This window comes from Tamandua tetradactyla, chromosome 9 (genome assembly GCF_023851605.1).
Source record: "Tamandua tetradactyla isolate mTamTet1 chromosome 9, mTamTet1.pri, whole genome shotgun sequence".
Lineage (NCBI taxonomy): Eukaryota > Metazoa > Chordata > Mammalia > Pilosa > Myrmecophagidae > Tamandua > Tamandua tetradactyla.
The window spans coordinates 4,227,266-4,255,079 of NC_135335.1; the positions used below are offsets into that span (position 1 = coordinate 4,227,266).

Here is a 27,814-nt window from a genome sequence, read left to right on the forward strand (position 1 = left end):
CTGAATAGAGTCAGTCTAGCTACTTTAAGATCTTGGGGGAAAAAAATCTAAAATAAGATGAAGCAGAAAACCATTTTCACACATTAAACTAATGCCTTAAGGAAACACTTATCTGGAACAATTTAGTGTAAAATAACTTTTTTATTTTACCCCAACTAAAAGGCAAAGAGCCCAGACACCGGGTTGCGGGAAACCGAGAGAAGCAGAGGCTGCAGTGCGGGACTGACCGTTTGCGGCGTGGCTGTGAGGGTCTCCATTTCTTCGTGTGTTAACCAGACATTTCCCGTGGTCTGAGATGACCCCAGAGCACCACGCACATCCAGGCAAGGGGAGCAGGGACAGAGAGGAAAGGTGGCAACGCGTGAGCAACAGGTGCAGAGGGGAGCAGGAGGAGGCAAAGGCTGCTCTTCTTAGGTTTTTCATTTTAAGTGTCCATACAGAAAATGGCAGAACATTAACATGGGTGCATCCCTTTTTAAGAATACTCCACCTTACCAACCCAGGGTTGTCAATAACTCAAGAAGAACAGGATATGATTTCTAGGGCTTGGGATGGTATGCTTACCACCTGGCAATGGCATATATAAAGAGAAGAAAATATATTCTCCACTTTGGAAAATTCTGAATAATTCTCAATTATTAATTCAGTATATTTAAAAGGTTCTTATCCAAAGCCTAACAACGAGTACAGGACAGAGTCTTACTCTGAATTACAGTAAGACTATTCATGAGCAAATGCTCCACAGTGGCCAGGCCTTCTCAGTAGAGGGAAGTGATGAGGAAGGGAGTCCAGCTGAGTGAATAAAGAAGATTGCCAAACAATATGCCAAAAATAATGGCACCATTTGACAACAAAAGCCAGATGCTATTTAATAACAAAAGCCAAACTTCACATACGAATTTGCCTTATGTGAAGTCTATTCTTCATCGCTGCTTATTAAATTGAATCCAAAAGAAGAAAAATGAAGTTTTATAAAAACTTTGGAAAAACCACAGCAGCACTTCGCTTCTAGAAAGGCTGCTCTAGCATGAAACCATGGGGGCAAGGTAGAGAAATCTGATACTGTTTGTGAATCGCCCCACTGAATAGAGGCTATCTGAGCAATAAGTAAGAAAAGGCTTAAGGTACATTACCCTCATTTTTCACTTAATAAAAAAAAGAAAGTAAGAAAGAAAGAAACTATTAATGCTTCTTCTGTGTGATAACACTGAGCCATGAATTGTGCCCTGAACACAGGGAATTGTGTCTGTGAGGCTTTTCCTTTCAATAACAGGAGTTGATTTCTGCTTCAGAGTGGACCAAGAGCAAAGAGTGGGAATTAAGTCAACGTAGACAATATGACCTTCAGAAATCAGGAGTTTCCCTACTCTTATCTCTCAGCAACCATTCATGTTTCTATTAGGTTAGTCTCTAACTTTTTAAGGACTTTTAAGGACTTCCCACATGAAGAAAAATTGTATGGCAACAGATTTATAGACTCCTTAAAATTCTGAGCTCCCCATAGTTTTACAGCCCCTAGGATGGAAAGCACTGATAGGCCAAAGAGGTCAAATACAGCCAAACTCCAATTACAATGTGACTGGCCGTTTAATCACCTCCAACCCTCCCCCATGTGTGCAGAAAATTGTTCACAAATTGGAATTTCAGGGAAGGGAGAATTAAATTCTTTAGGGACCGGTTTTGATGAACGGGTAATAACCATCTGTTATTGGTATATCAACTGCATCAAAACGGGTGCTTCTAAGGTACCTGGAACAGCAGGTTCTCTGCAGAGACAAGAATCTTACCCTTTAAAATTCTATATCCACATGCAAAAAAAATGGATGAGTCCACACATACAAGTGAAAGAAACTAGACACAAAAGAGTAAATACTGTAGGTTCCCATATATATTAAGTGCAAAACAGATAGTACAAGCATCTGGTGTTAGAAGGTAGGGGCTGACCTCTGAGGGAAGGAGTAGTGGCTGGAAGAAATGGGCAGGCATTCGGAAGCCCCGTATCTTGACAGGTATTGGGCACAGAAGACTGTTCAGATTTTGTAAATTAACTGAACTGTTTTTTAAAAACAATCACACTTTTTATATTACAATGCCATTCTAACCAGGCTTTTACAAACATATTTAATAAAGTACCTATTAACCATTTAATTCTCACAATTTAAAGTTCTAATAGCTTTGAATGCTAAGATTTAAATTAAAACGCTACTAGATATGTTCACAAAGGACTGGACAAGCAACATAAACAGGGAGATGGTATCTTCAAAGAAGTTTTCCAAAAGAATAAACAAATTTTCCCTTTGAACGTACCGTTCTTGATGTAGGAGGAGCTGAAGGACTGGTGAGCGACATGATTTCCTGAATTGCCAGCCTCAGCTTTAGCCGGTGCAAAGGGTTGCTGATGCCAATTTCACGCTGTATCTCAGTATCTGACAGGGCTGACATGATAGCCCCACTCTTCACATTTGCTCGGCAGGCCGCCACGTACCAGGCTGGCATCCCAACCCAGAGCTGGAGACAGAAAAGAGTAAAGTCCAAAAGTTGATGTATAATCTATGAAATGGAATAATAAATTCACCACATGCAGCGCAATCAACTCAGAAGCAAACGGATATACCTCCAGCCAAACGACAACAGTGGGCCCATCCCATTGTGCAAAAGGTAAGCCTTGCCTCCGAGCTTCCTCCAGCAATTCATGCCTGCAAATAATAAGATATTCAAAACTTAAAAATCACTTTTATGTGCATATGTAAAACAAGTTACAAAGTATTATTTTTCTTCAATCTTCTACATCTGTGGTATCCTTGATACTGTCCATGTAATGCTAGGTTTGTCGATGCTACAGAGAATGCCTGAATGAACCAGTGACACCACGTGACTCTCTAGAGAATCACCTCCTTAAAGAACTGAAGAATTATGACCAACTTTAAAACAACCAGCCACCTTCATATCCAAGGTGTATCTCATCTGGGGTCCACAGATGCCCTTTTCTGTGAGAGCCTCTCGAAAATGTGAAGGAAGGCAAAAAAAAAAAAAAAAAAGAAAACCATGGAGGAAGGAAAGAACAAGTAGATTTTTAACACTAATAATGGTCTAAGGTAGCAAGCAAGTTATGAAATGGAATTTAGCTGAATTCGACGCTGCTATTTAGGTGAATAAATTAAGTGACTCAATTAGTCACTGGGTCATCGTTTGGTTTAATCCAGAGGCTTCACATTCTAATGTTTAAATGCCAGCAGCTTGCATGGGTGCACAGGGTAGACCAGCAAGCCCAGCACTAGCGCACCCAGCCACTACAGGGAAGCAAGCAGGGCGGTGCCAGGCTGCACATGCTTAATTTGATCAGAAATATGCCATATGCTCTATCTTAAATATTGAAACTGTAATTCTTAATATCTTGAAAATTATTCTGCCTACTAATAACATAATTATTTAAGAAATAAAACAAAGTTCTTAAATGTGTCTTACTCTCAAGTGTGGTTTTCTCTATCAGGTTTTCAAAGGGATACTGATCATTTTAAAAATGAAAACCACAAGGGAGAAGACAGGATGAGGGCCGAAAGGACAGGCGCATTTAGCTTGCATTCATATACGTCACTGAGTTCCTGAGTCAGGTTTAGTCAGTTATTTCTCTGCAACAACTCCTGCAGAACATACCAAAGAATTTTTTACTTTTAAAGATAAAAAGCAGCTTCTGAATAAATTTAAATAGTAGTAGAAGACTTTCCTTAAGACTGTAAAGTCTAGGTACAATTAAAGCTCACCTTTTAAGGAAAATGTTTCATGCACATTTCAAATTGCTGTTTCTTAAGTTGGGCTTAGGTTTCCGGGGCACAATAAAAATCATTTAGGAATAACTGTACCAGAGAATGCAACAAATATTTCAATATCTCAAGCAGGATTAAAAAATGACATTTTCTGAATTTTAAAAAAGAGCAAAATCATCCATAAATAAAAGAAACCAAGTCCCTTGACATAGTGGGGACCTGCAGTGAGTAAAATGTGACTTTCTGCATCCTTCAGACACCTTCACCTCAAAGACAGCTGCTATATCTGATTTTAAAAACCTGTGTAGGTCATACTAAAGTAACACAAATAATTCCTCAGCAAACCCCGTCCCAGTGAGCAATGTGAACTCTGGGGATGCCACCAAGGACTTCCCTGTGGTCAGGTCAGGAGGGAAACAAGGAATACGGGGTTTTAAATGTTCCTTTCATTCCATTACGACTACTAACATTTGGTGTGTATTGTTCTGGACATACCTATACCCTCCGTCACTGCAACCCGGAGACTCGGGGAGTTAGGGGCCAGCCCAGGCCTGCCTGTCATGGCTCCCTCTCTTACCAGGCCAAACCTGGAACCTGACCCCAGCCTTCACCCCAGGCAGGAAGGAGAGTCCCCTTTCCCTGGTCACCTGGGGAAGGCCCCTCTGCTGTGGGAAGAGGAGTGCACCCTGATGCTGTGCAGAGGAAGGGGAGCGGGAGGCACAGAGTCCCAAGGGATGCCTGGGGCAGCCCCCACCCCCACCCTGCCCCTCATCTGCCCCTGGTAGGTGCCTGCAGCTTGAACAAAGACATGTCTTTTTCACCTGATCAAGGAATTGCATTTCTTTTGCCTGCTACTGAGAATGCCCTAACACAGGAAGTCAATTTCCTTAATCTATGACATGCATAAATTAATAACTATGAAATTTACCCGTATGATGACTTTCTAATAATTAACCATCCATTTTCCCCTATTTTCCTATATATAGCTGCCACTAATGAATATGACAGGAATTTAACTCACAACAACCCCTAAGAGGATGAGGTGTTCTTTAATAGGCCAATTTCTACATAACAAGAACTCCATTAGCTATGACAGCTTAAAACACAGTAACTACAGGTGACGGGACTCTTCTAAAATGCCTCTGCTTCCTAAATCTCCAAAAGCAATGAGCTCCTTTTTGAAGACTGAGTTGTATACCAACATCCTTTGGGGAGACTGAAAGGTACACCATTTGCCGTGGTGCTCTGGCTCCAAACCACTGGGCCAGAAGTCAACCTAAGAGCCAGCAGGATCCCTGCAGTTCTGCATTCCTCCCTCTGCCGTTAGACACGGCACTCCACGGCACAGCGCTCCACGGCGCTCTTTGGCCTTCCTCGGCCTGCACCTTCAGTCCACAGAGAACCACCAGGGAAGCCAGCCTCGGGGTGACCCTGCCTCTTTTGCAGTACAAAACTGACTGTGCCTGCTGCAGCTGGTTTTACACAGTATGAAACAAGTTCACCTGGGAACCTGATCTTCGAGGGATTAAATACTGGACCAAGGATTGATTTTAAACAATCCTGCTGTAAAGGGGCATGTTTCCTAGCCTTTAAAAATAAACCTAAGAGCCAAAGGAGAAAGATATTTTTGAAATATGCTAAATTTTATGGGGAATAGGAACACATAAGACAGAAAGATCATGGAATTTGTGACTAATGACAACTTTTTATGATAAAAACTTAAGCCTAATGGTAAAGTTGTTTTATTAATAAGAAGTAGGCATGAGCTTCTGCTGACCAAATACTATATAAGGGATACAAAGGAAGCACTTTCTCTTTACTGTCCAAACTAAATACAATGCTTTATTTTTATGGGACTTAACATCTTAAATACCATGGCTCCTTGTACAAGGAGTTAGCTCAGTTTTATTTCATAAATATGGCCTTGCCATTTAGGCAAAACACGCCTGATGTCCCATCACCAGAGGGTACTGAAGGAGTTTCTCAGGAAATGCATGTTGTCACCCCGAGGTGGAAATGGCCAGAGCACCGAGTCAGTATTTCTCATCAAAATCAGAAGGATAATCCTGGAAAACTCAATTTAGAGCCCATGGTTGGCGACAACCAACACTGTCCATTTCCGAACACAACCCTCAGCAAATCAACCAAATCAACTTACCCTGGAATCACACTACAACATCAAAAAAGGAGAGGTGGGAAAAGATCAGTTACAAGACAAAGTTACCTAAAGAGACTGAGTTTAAATAATACCAGGGAATGCTACAGATGTTGTAGAGAAACTGTCCGACCTGCTGGACACCAGTAGCATCTTCGGGTAGGGAGGCACTCAGCAATGTCCAGCACCTGTGTCCAGTGAGCTCTTTCATGCATCATGCATAAAACTAGAAAATCAGCTCTCCACAACATTCGTTAGATCCTCGAGAATTCTCCAAAAGTGAATCAGTTTGGCTGTACAAATTCAGCCATTGAAAGAAAACTTAATACATTAAATCGGAGGTTAATAAAAAGAAATTACTCCTGAGAAACATATTTTCCTTCTTAAATCTATATATAATGCCAAATACTAAACTGTATTCACACAACACCTTTTCTGGGTAACGCAAACATTTTTTCACATTTATAAATAAAGTAATTTTCCTAAACTCAATTTTACCCTAGGCTGATGACAGTAACCAAGAACTAAACTACCCACTGCAGGAAGACAAGTAACCTTTGTCCTTTGAAATTTTCGCTGTTAGGTGACTAGGACATCCCAGGACATCCCAGAACCTGCACATGCACCCCACCTGTAACTATGAAGGACCAAGAACGACCCAGCCTGAGATGCTGAGCTACAGCTCAGCTAATGTCAACAGTCAGAAAGCAGAGCCGGATGCATCAATTACACACCCACACACACACACACACACAGCACCCTGATATTTAATCACAGGTTAGGGCAGTACTCAAATAAAGGCTATCTGTAGTCATCAAGTACTCAAGCATACTTCCTTAGAATTACAAAGTAAATTAAAAATAAAGAGTGACCTATTTTTGCCAGCTTATGCTTTTTAATTCTACATGATATACAAACTTGGGGGGGTAGGATGGAGGGACCATGTTACACTGCCACAAAACTTACTGTTTCTATTGTAAGTTTGAGGACATGAAGTAAAACACATTAGCAAAATCTAAGGCAGAAAATTTTCCTAGTCTGGTTCCAGGAGGCAAAAGGCCTGGCTCTAATATTACATTTCATATAGCCAAATGGCAGCTACCCAGGTTATTTTAAAACATTCTCAATATAACTCAAATACAGCAATTTTCCAATCAGATATTTCTACTAAGTGGGTTATACAAGTTTCCATTTACAGGGAATCAGAAGGTTGAGTACTACTATATAGTATTGTTAGCACAACAGCATTTCACCTGGATATGATCAATGTATATCTTCAAGATATATGAGTTCTGAGAAGAGAACTAAAATGAGGAAGACTTTCATAACTAATCCTATGAAGCAGAAAAAACAACTGGCAACGTGAGGGGCCATAGGCCAACTGGGCTCCAGTGGAGAGGCCCCGAGGACTCAGTGCAGTTCCAGAGGCCGGAGCCTCCAGCCCCACATTCCAGACCAGTGTGAGGTTCTTCTGGGCACTAGGATGGTCACATGAATTTTCTCATAGTCGGATTTACCGAAGAATCCATTGACTGGCTACCCTCTGTTCTCAAAGCCATGTGCTATCATCCTGTCATCTGCTCTCAATCTTCTTTCCCATTATCAGGTTCAGCTGTTACCTCTTAGACTATCAACTGCCTGTTTTGTTACAGAAGTGGGATTAGTTTTGTTTTTTATTTGTCAGCTCCCTGGGCTATTATCTTAGCCTGTCCGGCTCACCTGCTTGAATAAAGTTCTGAATTGGGTCCACCAGCATACACCAGTTCTGTATCAGGGAAGACCCATAAATATGTGCATAGACTCTTCCTTGTTTCCCTTATCCTCAGCCACCACCACGCCTGTGCTCCTTTGTTGAAAACTATTCCATCAGTTATTGCTTATTTTCAAAATTAGGACTTAGTTTAGAATTTTAATTTAATAAATAGACTATACAATCCAGAATCTAAGACAAAAGTATAGAATGTTCAAAAGACAAATTGCAGCCTGATCAGTGACCGTTTCCTGACTGAGCCTGGGATGGACAGCAAGTATTGGGAACTGGGGGCTGCACACAGCCGGGGAAGACCACCGGCACGGCTGTAGGCACTCTCCCGGCATTATCCCATTTGATCTGCAAGAAGCCCTCTGAGGCCAGCGCTATTGTTAATCCTGTTTTACAGATACAAAAATTGAGGCAGAGGGATGTGACGTGACCTATCCAAAGTCACAAGGCTATTACTTGCCGGAGCTGGAACTCAGACTCAAACACCCCGAGGGCTGAGCCCACCTCTTAACTAATCACATCTCCGAGGCTGAGAGTGGGGATCCCACAGCAAGCTCTGCAGAATTTCAGAAATGCTCCAAGTGCTCAAGAAGATACAGTTAAAAAAGGCTTGAGGCCTCTGGTGTACCCAGCAGCTAGAAAGTGCAGAGGGAAATTCCAGAAAGGAAAGAACCAGAGAATGAACCCCAAATTCTTTGTAAAATCTCTGCCCAAACTTCTAGCCCTATAATTATGGGGGGTGGGGGGGACAGACTCCAAGCAGTCCAGCTAGAAGTACTAAACTTTCAGAGTTTTGAATTTGAATTCAATCAAGTTAACCAACTTGACAAAGGAAAAAACAACAACAAAAATCAATAGTCTCTACAACGTGTCATACATAATGCCCAGGATATGATCTGAAATTACGAGACATGAAGAAATCACAAAATGTCACCTATATTCAGAGAAAAGGCAATCAATGAAGATCAACCCTGAAATAATTAGGATATAAAAATTTTAAAGCAACAGTTATAGCTATGTTCAATGTCTTATAGCAAGTTATTTGCAAAACCTTAAAGAAAACCAGTACTTTGGCTTCTCGGCACAGAAAGTTTCTCCATCCGTGGTGACCACCCCATGATCCTTGCATAAACCCCAGGAGAGACTGGGCTCATCAACAGAAGCAAAAGAGAAATCTGGAATCAACACAGATGTTCAGAAACCAGAAAATGGGCCGACCTAAGCAGACCCTTCCTCATTCCCTTAATTATCTTTTATCTGCTAGTTTCTCAACCCTCAAACAGTAATGCCACCACCTTACATGTCTCATACATCACGCCTTTCTCCATTTTCTCATGTATTTCTCAGTATTTTCAAATCCTTGACCTCACTGGACCTTGTGAGGTAGGTAGGGGAAGGACTATTACATGTGTTTGATGAGTACATTGAAAACCTCAAAATAAAGTGATTTACCCATGGTCAAAAAAAAAAAAAGGCTTTAGGTTAATCTTTCACAAAGTAAGTATATACATAGCTAGATATGAAAGTTAATAAATACACATTAGTTAAAAATAAGACATGACTGCAAACTTGTTCAGTGAGGTGCTGAAATCATTAATTAAAAGAATGGTGGGGAATAATTAAAAGAAGCTTACTTTTTCTGAAGTTTGCGGTGCTTTTCAGCCTGTCCTCCCAGTTTGCTAAGTCCCAAGTTATCCTGAGATGCATTATCTGCCTCGGAAACACCAGCTAGAAGGAAGAAGATTAGATAAAAAATTTAAAGTAAGTCAATATAGCAAACCTGTGTGTGTGTTTAAGCAGTAAATATATAGAAGAGTATTTGCCATATACAGAGTGAAATCACCTCTAAGGCTAAGTTTCTGACTAGACAACCAATGTAAAAAAACACTCAAGAGACAGCAGAAGACAACCAAAGCTATAGGCTGAGCCCCCAATCTTGGGATTTAATCATACGAAACTTAACCCCACAAAGGATAGGTCAAGCCTACTTAAAATTAGGCCTAAGAGGCCCCAAGAGAAGCTCTTTTGTTGCTCAGACATGGCCTCTCTCTCTCTCCAGCCAACACAACAAGCAAACTCACCACCCTCCCCCTGTCTACATGGGACATGACTCCCAGGGGTGTGGACCTTCCTGGCAACGTGGGACAGAAATCCTAGAATGAGCTGAGACTCAGCATCAAGGGATTGAGAAAACCTTCTTGACCAAAAGGGGGAAGAGTGAATTGAGACAAAATAAAGTGTCAATGGCTGAGAGATTCCAAACAGAGTCGAGAGGTTATCCTGGAAGTTATTCTTAAGCATTAAACAAATATCACCTTGTTATTCAAGACGTAATGGAGAGGCTGGAGGGAACTGCCTGAAAATGTAGAGCTGTGTTCCAGTAGCCATGTTTCTTGAAGATGATTGTATAATGATACAGCTTTCACAATGTGACTGTGTGATTGTGAAAACCTTGTGTCTGATGCTCCTTTTATCTACCTTATCAACAGATGAGTAAAACATATGGAATAAAAATAAATAATAGGGGGGACAAATGTTAAAATACATTTAGTTTGAAATGGTAGTGATCAATGAAAGGGACGGGTAAGGGGTATGGTATGTATGAAATTTTTTCTGTTGTCTTTTTATCTCTTTTTCTGAATTGATGCAAATGTTCTAAGAAATGATCATGATGATGAATATGCAACTATGTGATGATATTGTAAATTACTGATTATATGTGTAGAACGGAATGATCAAAAGTTAAGAATGCTTGCATTTGTTTGTTGTTACATTTTTTTTTAATTTAAAAATTAATTAAAAAAAGAGGCAGCACACTTCCTAAATCCAAGAGAAGTGAAATTATTCAGGGCAAATAAATACTAACCATTGATGTCTGAGTCACAAAGGTCTCAACTGAGAAAACGAATGCCTCCTCAGCCAATGCTGCCCAGAGAATAGAGAGTGGGGGGCAGGACAGATGCTGGGGGGTCGTGCTGGGTGTGCAGCAGGCACACACAAGGCAGTCCCCTCCACTCCCACTGCAGACTGGTTAGCAGTATGCTGAGAATCAACCAACCTTGTCCTAACAATTCTTTGCCACCTTGCCCAGGTCGACCCTTTTCTTTCTTGCCAAACAAGCGGCCAATAGAAGACTTGATCCCCTTCTTCTTTGGAGCTTTGTGCAGCGAGTCCTGGCTACTGTTACTGCTGCTGGGGTTGCTCACATGACCGTCCTGTGAGCCTGTCGAGCTGGGACCAGAGAAGACTGTTTCACTGCTACAGGCCTTATCACAATAAAACATTCCATTCACATTAACTTACACAATTTTTTAATACATGCTCTTCAGACTGCATAACAAACATTTCAAGTCTTTTCCACAGACCTTCCTCATAAAATGCACCATGCAGCAGAAATGAAGGCTCCCAGTGATATTAACCTGGAGACTTGTTTTTGGGAAGCTGAGATGCTCTCCGACTCAGAGCTCTCCTTGAGAGGAAGGCCTGACTCCTAACCATCTAATGCACGACTGATGCATCCACCTCAGGCTCATCTGTCAAGGAAGACGGCTCCCAGGCTAGCCAAGCAAAGCACCAGGCAGCAAGAGCAGAGTCTTGGGCTTCAGAGAAACCTGAATTACGGAGCCCCGCAGCAGTTCTAGAAGCTCGGGAGATGTACCCGCCTCCCGACTGCCACCTGCCTCATCTGAGAACGCGGGCGTCATTAATACACCCGCAAGGCTGTCACAGAGTTTAAACCACGGGCCCACCAGCACATGCTGCCTGGTACAGAGCAAAAGCCCAATAACTGGCCTTTTGAAAAAGGAGCACATTAGTAACAACGTTCACTGTTTCCTGTAGGGGAACCTCTTGAGCACTGGGGGAGAAGATGTGGCCCTCTCCCCAAAGGCTCTGTAGAGCACACAGACCGTGACAGTGCTCATTAGAGACGTGCTTGGCACATTCTCCTTCAGTGATGGAAAGACACTGCTCAAACTAGGCAACTGTGTTTTGCAATTTGTAGACTCTGAAGAAATGAAGTTTTTCTAAAATTACTAATATAATTTAGCTTTCTTTCCATATGAACTTCATCCAGTGCAGATTCTGCTGAATTTCACAAGTCCTTGAGTATGCTAGGCAACATGGGTAGATGCTCATTTTAAGTAAACGCAACTGAATTAATGGGCATCTTTTTAGAAAAAAGAGGTATAGATTTCTTAAAACTGAAAATAAGAAATCAAGGGTGTTTCCAAAAGGACTGTGGGCCCACAGACAGCACAATCCTTACTTTCTTAAGTCCCTGATATCCTCGTGGCTGACAGTGTGCAAAGCGCCTTTGTGCAGCCTGTCCAAGCAGAGCGACCTCGGGGAGGCAGGTGGAGATGTTTCACATTTTATTGTTGTCTTGTCATCTCGTACCTCTTCCCTGGAAGCTGGCAACTGAGGGAAAGAGGTAAGCATAAAATCAGTTAACATGTGGACCATAACCTTATTTGAAAATCTCAGCCATGCTTCCTGCCCAGCATCTAAAGCCTGCGTTTGGTCCAGTGCCACTTTAAAGGAAGGTCTGAGCCATGAGAAGCAGGACCAGGTAGCACAGAGAGCAGAGCAGAGCAAGACTCTAACCTGCCTCTGTATGAAGTAGTGCTGACCCCCAGTTCCACCCAGGCAGCACAAGCTCTGCCCTCTCTAGTCTGCAGAGCAAAAGGACAATCCTGCAAGGGTCAGCAAGGATGTGAACCACACCTGAAAAAGGTGTCATCACAGAGTTTAAACAGCATTAACCCCCATAGGTAAAAAACCAAAGACGAGTGTTTTATTTCTCTCTGGATGTCATTCAAGAGAAACACTAGAGGGCGTGAAAATTTCTGGGGCAAAACTCAATACTTTTGTGTCTAGGGGGGAAATAAGGCAAAATCAAAAACAGGGCATGGCTTGGACCATGCCCAGTCACTATTTTTTCCCTATGACAGACTTCATCCCATATGGGAAGTATAGTAGTTGTGCAGAACAATCTTATTTAATAATATAATTATTAGAATCTATAATGAGTTAAAAAAACGATAATGAAAAAGAAAAAAAGAACAAGAAAATGTACCCAACCCCTCTACCCTCTGGCTTGTATTTTTCAGTACTATTTGAATTGTCTGAAGTGCTTTCATACAATTTAAAAACATTTTGTTCAATATGGCTTAGATAAAATAATCCTAGCTTTATCATAAAAAACAAATCCCTTTCAGATGCGAATGTCTTGTTTTTGTAAAGGAATGAGAGTCTGCCTAAGTGCTGGGGAAGGAGGGTAGTGGGGACAGATTCATCCCTTCAGGGTCCAGGCTGGTCTTATTTCTAAATCTGGGCTTCGTGTTTGTTCTTGAGGCAAAGACAGACTACATGAAGCCATACGCATGGCTGACAGTCCTATGAACAGCAAGACTTGCAGGATCAGCTCAGGTGTTCTAGAGGGTTATGTGAAGTTTTCTATGCTACAGCAGCCCCTCACTGGCTGAGTGAGGACCCAGTATATGACCATGCCATGGGCTACGCTGTTCTAATCTTAAAAAGTTGTAGGATGAATTCTGTACCCTGTCACACATTCTAATTGCAATAATAAGATAGCGAAAACTATACAATGACTAAAAGTTATCAACACGAAAATTAACGGAAATAATATTTTAAATTCAGGTTAAAAAAACACTTGTACAAGTAAAGATCAGCCTAGGGGAGCAACTACATGACTCAGTGTAAAGTCAAAGTGACAGGGACCAAACCCTGCCAAGCAGTGAGCACCCAGCCAGGCCTGCTCTCCCACAGGAGGGTGCTGCCATCCCATGCTATCACCCACACAGCTCCTGCCTACAACCTTTTTCAGACCTACTAGAATTGTAAGGCCAAGAAAGCACAGAAGCCATCAGTTCTGAAAAAAGCAGAGTAAGGCACCTGAGCATATTGCATGCTGGCCACCAGGCACAGTACCCAGCTCTGCACACATCTCTGCTTTAACCCTGATACCCTCCCAAGGACAAGGCTGCACACAGGAGCTGGGTCATTGTGCCTGATGTAAGTCAATGTGCTACATTTCCTTCACTGAGAACATGTGGCTACCAAAACAAAGGAAATACTAAGACAAGCCAGCTGGACTGAAAGATGTGCCTGTGGTCTGCTGCTGGTATCAGCTGCTCATCTCACCGTGGCTCTGTGAGCAGGCCCAGGCCTGCAGCCACCTCGAGGGGTACTGCCCACCCATGGGCCCTTCACTGCTCCCGCTGAGCCCACGTCCAAGTGTCAGAGATACTTGGAGGGCTGACCTGTGAGGCACCATCAGACAGGTGCAGGGACAGACTACAGGCCAGGGCATAAACATGAGTAGGTAGAGACTTGAGGTCAGCATGAAGAAAATCCACTAACCATACCCAATCCTTAACCAACTTCCTTTGAGAACGAGGGGGCCCAATCACAGCTGTCTGTAAGCAGAAGAGGCCCTGGCCTCATCCTCCCTCTGTCAGGGATGCTTGTAAGGGAGACCAAAGCAGCTCCAGGAAAGTAAGGACAGGTGGTGAAGTATCTAAGCATCCAGGTTCTGAAATCAGACAAATGCGAGCTCAAATCCGCACTGCTCTACTGACTGTGTCTCGGAAGCACCAAGCGACCTCTCGAGGCTTCATTCTCCGATCTGTAAAATGGGGACGACCACCATGCCTATATCTCACAGGGAAGTCCGAGAGGATTAAATGCAATCACAGGTTGGCAAAGTACTCAGCATGTGCCTGACATTCATTAAGAGCTTATTAAATACTATCTACTATTATGACTGTTAAAGTTGCTTTTCCCCAAATCTAAAGCATTTGGCTCTGCTTCAAGACTTTATTTTTAAAAAGCCATATCTATTATGAATAAATATGCAATAATTAGAAGGCAAAAAAGTGGGAGGAAAAACCAGTTTGTCTCAATATTATCTAAAAACCAATAACAATCTATTTTCAACAGACCAAATCACTGTACATGAAGTGTTGGATAAGTTTAAGCATTTTAATTAGCTTCAATTATTCAAGATTCTGTAACTACACAGTGCTGCATTTATGTAAAATATAACATGTACTTTTCAATACATGATGAAGAAACAAAGATATGCCAAATTACTAAATATGTTACCTTTCTACGATGTTTCCTTAAATCACTAGGCTGACAGATGCATGAAAGAAATGAAGAGAAACCAGATTTACTGTACACTTTGAAGTTAAAAATTCAGGATCAGTACAGGCAAGTATATTAAAATGAAAATGACAGGACAGACATATAAATAAGATTTTGAGAAAATGTAACTGGAAACAGAACATTCATCAACATAAAATTTAAATATAAATTATTGAGATTTATTACAGAAACACTATAGATTATTACTCATAGCAATAAAATACTATTACAACATATTCCATTTATTAAAATAAGGCACTCTATATAACAAAGGGCCCTAATAATTATCTATTCTAAGCCAAACCTGTCTATAATTTCATTTTCATTAACAAAAAATACATACTACATGTTACAATACTTTTATTGATGAAAAAGTTATGGCAACAAGTTATGGAACAAACCTATTATTAGTTAACCACCTTTGGGATAATAATGTGCTATAATGCTTGAAATCCTTACCTAGAATTTGACTTACAACTTCTCAAAGACAAATTTAATGCTTAAAGCAAGGTACCCTGTGAAAATATATAAGAACAAAAAGCTAGCATAATAGCAGGTGGATCAATCTTTACATTCTATGGCTCATATATTTCAATAAAAAAATACTTTGTCTATTAAAGACATTATTAGCAGTGCATTTCCAACAAGCTGATAAGATTCATGATCCCGAACACAAGCAACAAATCCAAAATGTGTACTGTTTAGTAACGCTTCCGTTAATTCTACACTGGATTATGTCTTTATAAAAGAGCTATTTCATCTATGAACCACACAGATCCTACATAATTTGAGTAAAAGCACTCTGAAAACTGTGTATATATCATGCTGATATGCATATCTGTCATGCGTTAATTAAAATTCATCACTACTGGGGAAAAAAACCTTTTTAATGAGAAATGGAGAGAAATCCACTAATAAGTTCATGATCTATCACAGATTCAAACCTTCTCAACCAACACACTGCTACCTGGTTACCTAGGCTGTGAGAAACCGCTTTAGCATGGGGTGGACCTGGGGTGGGGGGTGCTGGGTGAATAAACTACAGACTGAAGGGCATCTGAGGTCTGGATTAAAAATGAATCTGTAGATAGCTAAAATAATCAGAAAAGCAAAAGGCTGATACAGAAATCAAAACCCATGATGGAAGCACTGAGACTGTAGACCAGCACAAAAACAGGGGAAAAAATATAACTGTTTTTACAAATTCTCTTGAAGGATACAAACATGAAATCACAAATGAAATTGTCAAAAAGAGTTTAAAATATATGCTACTGATGTGAGTTATAAAAATAGTAAGTAAAATTATAACCCATAGCAAACTTTAAAATCTGCTCTATAAACACTTGTTAAAATGTACCTGGAAATTTGTTGCTTTTTTGTATATATGTTGTATTTCACAATTAAAAAAAGTAAAAAAAAATAGTAAATCAAAATATCACCAATTAGACTGGCTACCCCTCTATATGCCACTAAAGTGATCCAAGGTTGATTTAATCACGTGCTGGCTAAATGCCACTAAATGAAAATGGATAGTAACTGAAAAAATTGTAATGGATGGAAGTACAGTTAAACAGCACAATATTGTAAGTATGACTTCATATAGTAAACAGGTGGCGTAATTACAAAATCTAAACTAAATACACCAGAAAATAATAAAACATTCTTCAGTGTTGCAGACTGTGTTACTGAACATTGTAAGATCATCACATTTCCAGAAATGACTCTGGGCAGACACAAAAAAACAAAACAGCCCATACACTTTCTTAGGAAGCCATAAGGCCACCTGGTTTTTAATTGATAGAGTCCTGGAGGATCTATCAAGTTTTTTTTTTAGACTGCACATTCCTTACCGTCAGTCGGACCACCCTCATGTAAAGAAGGCACTTCTCCCTCTGAACATCTGTCTATATGCTAGGATGTCTGTCTACATTAGTCTTACTTCTGTTAGACTGTCTATTCCTAAAAAACAAAACATTTCCCCTCTGGCTTGCTGTCCCTTGAACAGCCACCATGCACAAAGTTACAAAAATAAAAGTTTCTGATGAGTCAATGACATACTAAACTGGTAATCCCAAGAGTAAAATTAATTTGACACATGCCATTTGTTGAATGATTAAAATGCAAGCTAGTTTTCAAAATCTTAAACCTCAGAACAATGCATGTACTTGAATTTCTTCTGGATAAAAAAAGCATATATATTCATAGTGTCCAAGAGTTAAACAGGTGGGTGTGGGGTGGAGGGGCACCATGGGAAGAGAAGGCAAATGCTTACTAGGGTCATGATGCCGAGCCTGTCCACTTCCCGGGCCGGGCTGTGCGGAATCCTCCTGGGGGTGGAGCGACCGCTGCCTGGCGGGGAGGAGCTGCCAAGCGACGAAGCAGGGTAAGGTGGGATGGAGCCCAGTGATCTAAAACGACCAAGGTTGTCCAAACTCCCACTGCCAACCCTACTTTCAATCTCCTCTGCCCGCTGCTCTGTGTTTTCCTTTTCTTCTTGTATCAACCTAAAATGAAACAGACAGGTCAGCCTTATTAGCAAACAAATTAATGTTTAGCAAGTGTCCTACTTTATACCTTTTTAGTAAACTGAAATTTAGAGCAACATTAAGTAAATCTTGCACCGAGTCTGAAGTTGTTGCTGATATAATTCACGTATGATTTTACTTATATTTACGCTAAGTGGCAACTCTTTCCAAGACTGCAACCTTACCAAATGATGAGGTGCTCAAAATTTACAATCCTCACCTCCCCTGTGCTTATAGCAAAGCTGGACATTCATCTATCAATTTCTTTGACTGGCAACCAGGAACTCTGACACAATCAAGGAAACAGCCCCAAAAGCAATTAGGAACACTTAACTCTCTAGACTAGAAGAAAACATTGATTTTTTATTTTTAGTTTAAATTCAATCTAAAGTATTCTCTTGATAGAATTCTCTGCTAGCCTCATCTGAATTTCCTGATTAGTATCAGCTGTGCTATGGTAATTTGAAAATTCAAGACTAATGCTCTTCCCTACTAAGGTACTGTAGACAATTAAACAGCAGTTTTAACATTTGACTATGCCAAGAATAATAACTATTCTAATAATAAAATATAAGAACCTTGCAGCAATCTTTCCAGTTCAGGTTCTACTTATATATTATGAGTGTTCTTTTGTTGTGAACAGAAAAAACTCTAAAGCAGTGGTGAGAATGTACCATACTAGTTCAAATCACTGCAAAAGATAAATAAATAAATCACTTTAAACTAGCAATATATTGCAAAAAATAAAAATTGAATTTATATAATGCTTTCAGCTGTTTTTCTCATAATGATAGAGAGAGACCATCTCAAAGTTCTTCACCAAGTTAAAAATGGCACATGGCGAGTCAGTTTATGAAGTTAAAAACTAAGGTAGCAGAACCTACTTCTCACCTCAAGGCCAAAGCTCTCGTTGATGTTTATTCTGCAAAGCTTTTCTTCTCTACCTCATGCTCTCTCCAGGAAGGAGTGGGTATTTCTGCCTGTGTTATCAAGAACAAAACTGGGCAGCAGCTCTCCGAGCAACAGGTGAAGTGGCATGTGGGAAGCTCATCGAGGACTCAGACAGCCACCTCTCACCCACGCCTACAGAGCAGATCTTGGTGCGCTCCCCAGCGGTGCTGCTGCATCCCCAAACATTACCATGTGGGCAATGGTTAGCTAAAGCCCCTCACATCATATGGAGAATTATTTGGATTCCAATTCCCAGATAGCCAACTGTTCTATAAAGCTCCTACTATTCCTACAACAGTTCATACAAAAAGAACTTTAAAATACTCATGAGAGTATTTGAAAGTATCCAAACATATACCCTTTGCCCAGTCACTGTCCTTCAACAAACCACAACAAGTTTTCACATGAGATATTAATTGAATGCAAATATGAATGGGAAAATGGAAATCTGCTTAGCTGAACATCATGGTCAGGTTCATGTGTCAACTTGGTCAGGTGGTGGTGCCTGGCTGTTGAGAACATTTCATGGACTTAAATCATGATTACACCAGCTGTATCCACAGCTGATTGTGCTTGTAATCAGCTAAGGGGAGTGTCTTCTGCAGTGAGTGATGCTTAATCTAATCAACAGGAGGCTTTTAAGGAGGATTCAGAAGAGACAGTCACTCTTCCTGTTTCAGCCGGAGAGCCTCTCCTGTGGAGTCACCAGCTTCACAGCCTGCCCTATGAATTTGGACTCTTCCATCCCCACAGTTGTCCAGACAGCCTCTCCTGAGACTTCACTACAGACTTCATCAGAGTTGCCAGTTCGCAGCCTGCCCTACAGACCTTGGACTCTACATTCCCAAGGTTACATGAGACACTTTTATAAATTTTGTATCTACAGGTATCTCCTGCTGATTGTGTTTCTCTAGAGAACCCTAGCTAACACACTGAACCTTTATTCAGGTCACAATGTGCCTAGCACCTGGAAGCATGGCTCTCCTAAGGACACTGAGAGGTCAGCTTCCCTTCAGTGCTTAGGATGTAGAAGATGGGAGAGGATGATTAGAAGGGCTCCCTCTCACTTCAGACCCCATGGTCCAGCTTTTGTTTTGCCCATACACTGAGCTTTAAGTTTCTCCTAGAAAAGTCATATCACCAACTGGCACTGCCTGTGGAAACAAGCCTCAGGTCAGTTGCCCTCTTCTCAGTTTTCATTACACCATGGCACCCTACCCCACTGCACGTCTTTTATCTGCACTTTGGATTAGGGAGTCCTCCTGCCAAGGTGCCAAATTCCCACCAGCCATTTCCTCAGTGGGTTCTTTTTTTATGTGTCCCACCAAGTTCAACACTCCAGACCACAGGAATCAGCAGCCCCAGCTGTCTCCAGAAGCCCCATCTGGTATCTGATAAGCACCATGTCTCCTCTGCAGGGCTCTCTAGCTGTGTCATAAGCTTCGGGGGAAGGAATTTAACACCCTGCACCTTTCATAATGCCCTCCCCTCCTCAAAGAGAGGGGTGAGGACTGGGGACAGCATGCCCTGATTACTTAAACTTTATGAATCAAGGGCAACTGCAGGACTTAAAATTCTTAGAACAGAACTTAAGCCTGTCTTAATTATTGTGGAACATTTAGAAAACGTTTATAGTGTTCTGTTCCAGACTTTTCTAAGAGGAATGAAACTGAGATGAGATAAGCGATTGACCACGTCCACGAGGGCTGCTGACAGCCGCACGCACCTGATCTCTTTGTTGATGGCATCCAGCTGCTCCTGAAGCATCATGGCCAAAGTCTGCGCATCGGTTTGCCCACTGGGTGACAACAGATCAACGGAGCTGAGCAGAGTTTCCCTGTCATCTTCACCATCAGACACATCCACATCACTCTCAAATGCTTGTGCGACGTTTGCCAAGACACTAGCTTGTTGGGCACGTTCCCAATCCTGCTCATTAAGAGTTTGTACCTATAATTGGAAAAACCACATCTTAGCAAAGACTGGAAATAACAATGTTACTTATAAGAACTTAAAAGAAATCTACCACAGACTTTAAAAATTTTAGATGAAAGCCTAAGATTTTGGAAAAATAGGGCATGCTTATAAGTTGCTAACATCTGTTAAGCAAACAATACTTAACAAATGAGGGAAAGAGGATAATCTGTTACTTCACTAGCAGTCACAGTAATGCTTTCATATGGACAACAGTGAAATGACTGGGTTGGAAACAGAACCTAAGACCACACCTATGCCACTTTAGTCATGCTAATGGGAAAAAATCAGTTCACATCAATTGGGTTAACCTCAGTTGTGAAAACATTTTACAAGTGATTATCACGTAAGATATAACTAATATGCATTTAAAATCCTCTCTTTTTCTGAGTCAAGTACTAACAAGCAGTGAAAAAGGCAGAGAGGAGTAAAATGAAAAACACAAAGAAACTCTTCAAGTAACCTATTTCTATGTGCCCACATAAAGAGATGTCAGATTAAGTTTTCTAGAGAAATATAGCTTATGCAGAGAAGGCACCTCTCTGCTGAGATCCTCTGCAACAAAACTCTTCTGCATAATTAAAGAGTAATATCTGTAATCAAAATACATACATTTTTAAAAGGGTGTGTTGGCATAATCTAAATCAACCTTTCTGGATAGCTCATTTGAATGACCTAGACTTTTGGGATCTAGAGCAGGAAGGAGGCCTTGTAGCTCTGGGTAGCTTGGTGTAATGCTGGGGTACATCTCAGACTGTGGTGGGCTGATAATGGGAGGTGCTGGTAGAGTCCCTTGAGGATCCGCAGAGAAAAAATATATATAAATATACATATATTATAGTCTACTTGGTGATTGCCATCTGGCCTCATGACTTTCAATACCATTTGCTTGCTCTTGACACCCAATTTTTTTTTTTTAATTTATGAAACGTATCCACATACAAACACAAACATTCTTACCATATGATCATTCCATTCTTGATATATAATCAATAACTCACAATATCATCACATAGTTGTATATTCATCATCATGATCATGTCTTAGAACATTTGCATCAATTCAGAAAAAGAAATAAAAAGAAAATAGAAAAAAATTCATACATACCATCCCCCTTACCCCTCCCTTTCACTGATCACTAGCATTTCAATTTACTAAATTATTTTAACATTTGTTCCCCCTATTATTTATTTATTATTAATTCATTTGTTTTACTCATCCGTCAATAACATAGATAAAAGGAGCATCAGACACAAGGTTTTCACAAACACACAGTCACACTGTGAAAGCTGTATCATTATACAACCATCTTCAAGAAACAAGGCCACTGGAACACAGCTCTACATTTTCAGACACTTTCCCCCCGCCTCTCCATTACACCTTAACTAACAAGGTGATATCTATTTAATGCGTAAGAATAACCTCCAGGATAACCTCTTACCTCTGCTTGGAATCTCTCAGCCACTGACGCTTTGTCTCATTTCTCTCTTCCCCCTTTCAGTCAAGAAGGTTTTCTCAATCCCTTGTTGCTGAGTCCCAGCTCATTTTAGGATTTCTGTCTCACATTGCCAGGAAGGTTTACACCCCTGGGTCTTGACTCCCAAATTTTTACTCTAGCCTAAACTTCTCTTGGGTCCCAGACTGGAACATCCAACTACCCACCTGACACTTCAGTTGGATACCTACCAGGCCTGTTCACCTCAGCATGGTTAAAGCTGAACTCTCAGGCTCCATGCAAATCCGCAGCTTCCACATCTCAGGAAATGGCTCCATTCTTCCAGGTGCTCCAGCCTAGACCCTTGGACTCCTCGTCAACTCTTTCCACACTCTATGTCCAACCCAATAGCAAGTCTTGCTGACTATTCTTCACAATGCAGTCAGAACCTGATCACCTTGCACTATCTCCTCAGCCACCACCTTAGCCCGTTATGTCTGGCTGCGATGGTCTCCTGAGTGGGATCCAAGCTCCCACCCTCTCCTGGTGTGTCTGTTCTGAACACAGCAGCCACAGAGATAGCTTTAGAATACAAAGTGGTTCATATAACTTCTCTGGGTAAAACCCTCAGGGGCTTTCCACTTCCCTCAGAGCAAAGCCGAATCATGCGTAAATGACTGGGTCGTCCACTTTTCCAACCTGGTCTCCTACCATCCTCTGCCTTGCTCCCAGTGCCCCAGGCACCCTGGCCTCCTCGCTCTTCCTCAAATGTGCCAGCACGTGCCTGCCTCAGGGTCTTTCTGCTTGCTGCCCCTGGTGCCCTGTACACTTTCCCCAGCTATCTAAATGCTTCCTTCTCTGTCCTCCTCCAGATCTTTACTCAGATGTCACCTCCTCACAAGGCCACTGGGGCATCCATGACTCCCACTCCCATCCGACATACTATCCACAAATGCATCAATACTCCACCTCTGAGAGGTGGGGGTGATTCTCTCCCCCTTGAATATTGGCAGGACTTAGGCTTTCACTTCTAATGAAGAGCATAAAGTGGAAGGGAAGGCATGTGGCTTCCAAGGCTAGGATATAAAAGACAATGGGGCTCTCCTGGTCAGGATGTGAATGCTGGTGGAAGCCGGTACCCGTGTGGAAGACACCCAAGCAGGCCAACGGCAAGGGCTGCATGAGGAGGACCTGAAACCCGGCTGATGGCCACAGAAGTGACTGTGGCAGCAGATCTTCCAGCCTTGGGCAGAAGCCTTTAGGTGACTGCAGCCTCATGCGACCCTGAGCCCGATTCACCTCACAAGGCTGCTTCTGAATTCACAGAAACTGGGAATGATTAAATGGTGGTTGTTTAAAGCCACTAAGCTTTGTAGCACTTTGTAACATAGCAAGATAGAAATACTCTACATACTATATTTTATCTGATCTGTTTGCTGCTTCTTTCTCCTCCCTAGATGGTGCACTCTGGTTGGGAAACATGGGGCAGGAATTTTGTCTGTTCCCTAAGTGTAGAATGGTGTCTGGCCCAAATTAGTTATTCAGTGAATATGGGTGCTCATAATATACAGAAGTATATAAAGAATGCATGCTATTCAACAGATGAAAGTATAAAGGTACCTAAGCTTTCAACTGCGAATTAAAAGATGATGGGTGTTCATTTCCCAGTCCATGAACCCCCAACCCCCCCCCAAAAAAGATGACAGAATGATGGATGTGTGTATTAATTTACACTTAGTACTACCTGAAAGTCTTCCTAGCACTATGGTTAAAAGCAGGTTATATTTTCACAATTTCTGTTCGCTGTGTTTTGTTATTATTTTTTTTAAATAGCATGCCCCAAAAGTAAACTCTTGGCCAAAAATGAAAAGTGGACAGAGGGGAAGAAAGGAAGATCACCTATCAACACCTGAAGTATTCCAAAGTAGCCTCACAACCAGAGAAGAAATGGGTCCCTTTTATGTGAGCCGAGGGCTGAAGTGTGGCACTTGCCTTGGAAGGCTCATCTCGCAGAGCTGCTACTCGGCCTTTCTGGGTGCGCCGCATAACAGAGCTGGTGCTGTAGGAATCGGAGTGACTGTCTGCCACAGGGAACCGGAAATCGGGGACACTGCCCAAGTGGGGTCGGCTGAAACAGGAAAGCAAAAGACTAGTCAGTATTAGAATAAAAGTAAACTAACTTTACTAGTCAAATCAGAGCTGGACAACTTAGTATTGCCAAACCAGAACTGGTCAACTTAGCGTTGCCTACTCTCTAACAACCTTTTGTCTTCCAGCCCTCCATGTGGATGACCAGGATCTGCAGGAGTGCCACTACAGACTGCTCTAGGCCTAAGATAAGAAAAGTGGGTGCCAGCTGCTGGGACCTAGAGCAGAACCATACAGTCCATCTCAGAATCCGCTTCTAGGTCAAGTTGTTCAGGCCTGGGTTTCTGTCTATTTTTCCATGCCTGAGCAGGAAGCACATCTGCATATCACATCACTTCTGGCCTTCAACTGCTCTGCTACTTTCCTACTTTATCCCAGAATCCAAGGTGTGAGACTAGCCATTCACAAACACTCCCCTTTCCGTGACGCTAAGGCGCCCTGGAAGAAGCAGCTGCAGAAGCCCTTCTGAAACACAGCTTGGGCGTTTATCAGAGCTGGATTTGGCAGCTGGCTTTGGTAGTGCTGAACCAAAAGCACAGAGCTCTGTACAGTCAGATGAACAGGAGATCAACACTCTTGGCTGAAGAAGACCCAAGAAACAGGCAGTTTGGGCCCTGAGCAACTAAGACAGAAACTGAAGTGGGCTATGAGCTTGTTCACACCAGAAGAGGCCCTGGGAGGGAGCTGGAAGCAGTAGCGAAGCAGAGAGCTGCCTGGCCTGAGCCATGGGCACACACTTCATCACTTCAATCCTGTTTCTGTATCATTTTTATTTACTCTAATAATTCCTTCTTTTCTGGGAAAGAAGAACAGCTGCCTTCAATTTCAGAAATCCTCAAGAGGCAAAGATCTAAGGAGATGGAAACCATTCATCTGATTAAACTATGTTAAATGGGGAACCCTCACCACTCTGCACCATCTATAGACACGGCTAAGCCAAACCACCCACTTCTGGTTCAACTACAATGCACGCACCCCAACATTTTTAAAAGAAATGCCTTCTTTTATTTTTTGTATGCTGTATATAAGGGGTCACATTTCATTCTTTTTCTATGTGACTATCCTGTTATTGCAGTTCCATTTGTTGAATTTTGTTTGTTTGGTTTGCTTCTTGTTTTGTTTCACTTTGGGGGGGAAGTGCATGGGCAGAGAACTGAACCCGAGTCTCCTGCGTGGCAGGTGAGAATTCTACCACTGAGCTATGCTTGCACCCCTAAAGAATGCCTTCTTGAAGTTTTAAGTAAGACACATTACTTGTTTCTTAGAGATCAAAGTCCAGAATTGCTTTTGGACTACAAGTACCTATCTCTCTACATCTCCTAATCCTTCATTCCCTATGAGATTGTTCATTCTTCCGCAGCACAATTTTTTAGCTTAACTGCTTTTTTGGGTCATGACACATTTCAGGATCAGAAGAAAGCTAACCATACAAAAAACCCTGCATGCAATTTTGGATGGTGCATGGTACCCCGAAGTCCACAAATGCTTCCTAATTTTGATCTCACCCAGCCGCTACCCTGCAGCGAGCCATCTCACAGTGTCCTTTTCTACGTGTGCCTGTTCTTCCCCAATCTATTCACGAAAACTCCATCTATCATCTTGTGCCTTTTCTACTCCTCAGTCTAGACTATCTTCTCTTGCTGGAGAGGATCACAAACCGAGATGCCTGGTTTCACTATGCAGTCATGCCAACAGGCTGAGCATGCCCCTGACTAACAGCGAGCTTCTCAAGCCTCCCAGCTGGAGACCCCAACATCCTGCTGCAACACGTTATCCCCCCTTCTTTGTAGTGGGCTCCCTCACTGGGCCCCCTCCCCTGCCAACAACCTCTCTTCTATGCTTTTTTTTTTCCATCTTCTATGCTTTTTGACATGAAATATCTTGAAACAAACCCCTTTCCTCTTGCCCTGCCCACTGCCTCAGGCAGGAAATATTCTGCTTTTCAGGCTTACACAGCCACAGGCACCCTGGTTGCCATTCTGTGCACTGCTTGAGCCAACAGCCCCTGTCTTCTTGTCTTCTATCACCCTTACGCCTCTGCCTAGCAAACAGGCATGCCTCCTCTATGTTCCCCTCAATTTGACCCCTCCTCCAAGTTTCTGCACCATTTCTCTTTCCTTTCATTTACTAAAACTCCTTCAAGAGTAATGTGCACTGCACCCACCTCCTCTCCATCTATTCATTAGCACAGTACTGTCAAAACACACCTTATTTTATTCCTTGAGCACTGGGTCTGCCTCTACCATACTAATGATACTAGTCTCTCATCACTGAGGATTTTCATGAGCAAATTGAGTGACTTTTCTCTGTCAGTATCTTCCTCAACTTTTCTTCTCTGTAAGTATATACTGTAAGCATATAACTTCTCCTCCTTGAAATTCTACCTTCCTGTGGTTTCAGAGACTATGACGTTGCCTGGCTCTCACTCGCCATAACTCCAACTTCACTGATTTCTTCTCGTATTTTCTAAGGAGGTTCAGTAGGGACAGAACACATGATCCTCAGGACACTCTAAATTTGTAAATGCAGAAATGCTGGTACAGGCCTTGTGCTTCCTTCTACATCATATTTCAAGTTGAAGTCTAATTCCCACAGAGGTAGGTGCTCATTAACCATTCGACAACTTCTGTTCAACTCTCACACGATGACCATTTTCTACAAAATGGTTTGTTCTTGTTGCTGTTGTTTTAAATGGCTCAAGGAGAATTGCAGCCTCCGAAATGATGAGCAGGGACAAGAGGGACACCAGGGCTCAGCTGCTGGCAATCTGTTAGGCTTATCCACAAGCTTGATAACTGATTCACTCCTATGCCAGCCCGATCAAATTCCTGTCTCAAGAGATCTTTAAAAGACTACTTATCATTAACCCTCAGTTTCTTTACAAATACCAAAAACTATAAATGCGTGCTACATCATGCATGTCCAGGTGTCCCTCACCCTCCAGCCATACAATCACTCCCTCAGCAGCTGCATGCACTGTGCCAGAGTTATGTTCTACGCTCTGCCCTCCAAACCGTTCATCACCAGTGGATACTCTGTTGTCCACCCAACTGATACATTCCAATATTAATGGATCCTTCCCCACCCTCTAAATCTCCTCCACCTCCTCCTGGGTTTTTGAGCTCTGTCTCTGACATGACTATCACCCGACTCTGCTACCAGGAGTTATGTGGAATGACATTTCTCTTTTCCCTTATGCCCAGTATTAAGCTACACACCCTTTGTGGAGAGACCATGGGCTATATCCCGACACATCAGCCACAGGACCAAGGGCCCTTGTATAGACAACAGACCTACTAAAAGTGCTCGAAACCTATTTGTTAAGGGTCAGTGTCATACCCATGATGAAGTGAAGCACCTCTTAGCCTCATTTGGTCTAGTTCAGCCCTCAATCCTTCAATGCTTAGTACAAGTTGATCCTACAAAATAGCAAACAACATATATTACGCCACCTCTTTCAGATTTTAAAATAATTTGCATCAAAAGTGCTCAAATGTTGAATAGACCCATAAATTAAACTAGCAGTTATAATACCAAACATTTCATTTTGAGAACATTTTCTGCAAGACTGGGCTCAGACCACAAAATTAACTTTGGAAACCCTAATGAATATGAATTATGTTCATCATAGACAATTCTTTGGAGAACAATATTTATTACTTTTATATTTTGTAGAGAACAGTAGAACTTCTGATAGGGGAGGTGAGCAACATTCACTTTCTCTATATTGATTCTGTTATATCAAACACACAATCATTCATGCATTACTTGTATACCTGATCTCATTTCTCTACAGAGCAAAAAATTTTAAAAAGAAAAGTGAAACCAACAAAAGGTTTTATTAAGTCACCTAATAACTCTGAGACCTATATTATCCAACATAGTAGCCACCGGCCACATGTGGCCACTGAGCACTTGAAATGGGCTGGC

General features: G+C 41.8%; 1 protein-coding gene across 8 annotated transcripts in view; it reads right to left on the reverse strand.

Moving 5' to 3' along the window:
• Positions 1–27,814, reverse strand: part of PPFIA1 (PPFI scaffold protein A1) — a 171,007-nt gene that overhangs the window by 23,141 nt on the left and 120,052 nt on the right. For 5 of the 8 annotated variants that reach the window (XM_077115419.1, XM_077115412.1, XM_077115411.1 and 2 more), the window contains 10 exons: positions 27,224–27,303; positions 23,729–23,864; positions 20,054–20,277; positions 17,124–17,355; positions 11,949–12,100; positions 10,740–10,912; positions 9,316–9,409; positions 2,615–2,696; positions 2,308–2,508; positions 228–290 (listed from right to left, as the gene is read on the reverse strand). In XM_077115419.1, the coding sequence (XP_076971534.1) occupies positions 228–290; positions 2,308–2,508; positions 2,615–2,696; positions 9,316–9,409; positions 10,740–10,912; positions 11,949–12,100; positions 17,124–17,355; positions 20,054–20,277; positions 23,729–23,864; positions 27,224–27,303 (1,437 nt within the window). The remainder of the gene's footprint in view (positions 1–227; positions 291–2,307; positions 2,509–2,614; positions 2,697–9,315; positions 9,410–10,739; positions 10,913–11,948; positions 12,101–17,123; positions 17,356–20,053; positions 20,278–23,728; positions 23,865–27,223; positions 27,304–27,814) is intronic. The other 3 variants (XM_077115415.1, XM_077115414.1, XM_077115417.1) reach the window with 1 other exon arrangement.